This window comes from Nansenia antarctica, assembly GCF_963989245.1.
Source record: "Nansenia antarctica genome assembly, chromosome: 7".
Taxonomy (NCBI): domain Eukaryota; kingdom Metazoa; phylum Chordata; class Actinopteri; order Argentiniformes; family Microstomatidae; genus Nansenia; species Nansenia antarctica.
The window spans coordinates 51,347,921-51,350,420 of record NC_137677.1 but is presented as its reverse complement, the minus strand read 5'-3'; the positions used below and the strand labels follow the sequence as shown (position 1 = coordinate 51,350,420).

The 2,500-nt window shown below is 54.3% G+C and overlaps 1 protein-coding gene across 1 annotated transcript in view; it reads left to right on the top strand.

Annotated features, from left to right (window-relative positions):
• The window catches only part of LOC308161684 (phospholipid-transporting ATPase IH-like), a gene marked incomplete at both ends in the record, with an annotated part of 41,635 nt that overhangs the window by 21,076 nt on the left and 18,059 nt on the right, over nucleotides 1–2,500 (top strand). The window contains 4 exons of the mRNA XM_080535730.1: nucleotides 1–76; nucleotides 320–517; nucleotides 892–1,065; nucleotides 2,420–2,500. The exon at nucleotides 1–76 is cut by the window's left edge and continues 75 nt beyond it; the exon at nucleotides 2,420–2,500 is cut by the window's right edge and continues 86 nt beyond it. Of these exons, the coding sequence (XP_080391856.1) occupies nucleotides 1–76; nucleotides 320–517; nucleotides 892–1,065; nucleotides 2,420–2,500 (529 nt within the window). The remainder of the gene's footprint in view (nucleotides 77–319; nucleotides 518–891; nucleotides 1,066–2,419) is intronic.

Sequence of the window (2,500 nt, the reverse complement as noted above, 5' to 3'; positions counted from 1 at the left end):
CGCCTGGCAGTGGTCACCTGACCGCGACGAGCCCTGGTACAACCACAGGACCGAGATCGAGCGCCAGCGTCACGTGGTCAGTCCAACCAAAAAACACGATGACGCCCACAGTTCACTCTGCCACAGTCCATTACGTCTCTCTTAACCTCCAACGATGGTCTGATAGACATGGATGATTCTCATCTGATGAGAATCTCTCTGTCTCTCTCTCTGTCTCTCTCTCTGTCTCTCTCTCTGTCTCTCTCTCTCTCTCTGTCTCTCTCTCTCTCTCTTTCTCTCTCTGTCTCTCTCTCTCTCTCTCTCTCTGTCTGTCTTTTAGGTGATCCGAGCGTTCACAGACTTCCTGGCCTTCATGGTGCTGTTTAATTACATCATCCCTGTGTCCATGTACGTAACCGTGGAGATGCAGAAGTTCCTGGGCTCCTACTTCATCGCGTGGGACGAGGAGATGTTTGATGAGGAGCTGGGAGAGGGAGCGCAGGTCAACACATCAGACCTCAACGAAGAGCTGGGACAGGTAGAGATTTACACCCACCCACACAGTACACAGTACACACACACACACACACAGTTTTGCAATCGTTACGCAATCGCGGCACTGTGTTCACATAATTGTTTACAACTCCCTGTCGTAAAACTCAAAGTAAGAATGTTTGCCGGCAGCGATGCGATGTGCTGTCACAGATCATTTTTACCCGCCCCCCCCTCCAAAACGAGCCGATAAAAAAAACACTAGATCTAGACTAGGATCAGTGAATGTGGGGCGTCGTTATCTCTTTTTGAGAGTGCAGTGGGATTGTAGTTGTGATTTCCCCTGAAGCGTGTGTAAGGAGTCCCTTCCTAGCTGTCAGACTGTCCTGACGCCCCCCCCCCCCCCCCCGTGTCTCCCAGGTGGAGTACGTGTTCACGGATAAGACGGGCACGCTGACTGAGAACAACATGGAGTTCATCGAGTGCTGCGTGGACGGACACGTGTACGTCCCCCACGCCATCTGCAACGGACAGATCCTCAGCGCCGCCTCCAGCATCGACATGATCGACTCCTCGCCTGGGGGGTACAGGAGGGTAAGGGAGGGGGGTGTGGGTGTGTGGGTGTGTGCGGGTGTGTGTGAGAGTGGGGTGGGGGGTTCAGGAGGGTAAGGGAGGGGTGTGTGGGTGTGTGCGGGTGTGAGTGTGAGAGTCGGGTGGTGGTGGGGTGGTGTGTGTTGGTGGGGTGGTGTGTGTGTGTGTGTATATGTGTGGGTGGGGTGTGGATGGGGGTGTGGCTGGGTGCGGGGGTGTGTGTGCGAGAGTGGGGTGGGGGTGGGGGTGTGTGTTGGTGGGGTGGTGTGTGTGAGAGTGGGGTGTGTGTGTGTGCGTGGTGCGTGGTGTGTGTGCGTGTGCAATGTGTGTGAGAGTGTGTGTCACAGGGTTCAGGAGGGTAAGGAAGGGGGTGGAGGGTGGGGGGTGTGGGTGTGGGTTTGTGCGGGTGTGTTGGTGGGGTGGTGTGTGTGAGAGTGGGGTGTGGATGGGTGTGTGTGTGTGTGTGTGTGTGTGTGTGTGTGTGTGTGTGTGTGTGTGTGTGTGTGTGTGTGTGTGTGTGTGCAGTGGTGTGTGTGAGAGTGGGGTGGGGGTGGTGGTGTGTGTTGGTGGGGTGGTAAGTAAGTAAGTAAAACTTTATTTATATAGCACCCTTCCCAGCATGGATGCATAGGGTGCTTTACATACAAGAATAAAAATAAAAAATAAAAAATTGAACATCAGTGATTAAAAACACAAAGGGGACAACATAAACAAAACATAAACAGTAACAACAAGAAAGGCTAAAATTGACTGCCGGCTTGTCTAAAAAGATGTGTCTTTAGTTGGCGTTTAAAGATTAATTCTGAGGCAGCGGCTCTCAGGTCAGGGGGGAGGGCGTTCCATAGTCTTGGGGCCGTCACCTCAAACACTCTATCCCCTTTTGTTTTTAGCCAAGTCCTAGGTACGACCAGGAGCTCCTGGTCTGAGGACCTCAGTGACCAGGTGGATGAGTAGGGGTGGATGAGGTCCGAGATGTCGGCGGGGGCTTGGTCTTGAAGGGCTCTGAAAGCGAACACCAGCACTTTAAAATGAGTGTGGATGGGGGTGTGTGTGTGAGTGGTGTGGGGGGTGGGGGTGGTGGTGTGTGTTGGTGGGGGGTGTGGATGGGTGTGTGTGTGAGTGGTGTGGGGGGTGGGGGTGGTGGTGTGTGTTGGTGGGGTGGGGGGTGTTGGTGGGGTGGTGTGTGTGAGAGTGGGGTGTGGATGGGTGTGTGTGTGTGTGTGTGTGCGTGGTGCGTGTGCGTGGTGTGTGAGAGTGCGTGTCACCTACGGAGGTGTGAGTGCACATGTTTTGTGTGTGTGTGTGTGTGTCTATATGCGTGTGTGTACTGAGTGTGTGTTGTCCGTGTTCTCCGCAGGAGCACGAGGACCTGTTCTTCCGGGCTCTGTGTCTGTGCCACACGGTCCAGGTGAAGGAGGAGGACACGGTGGACGACATC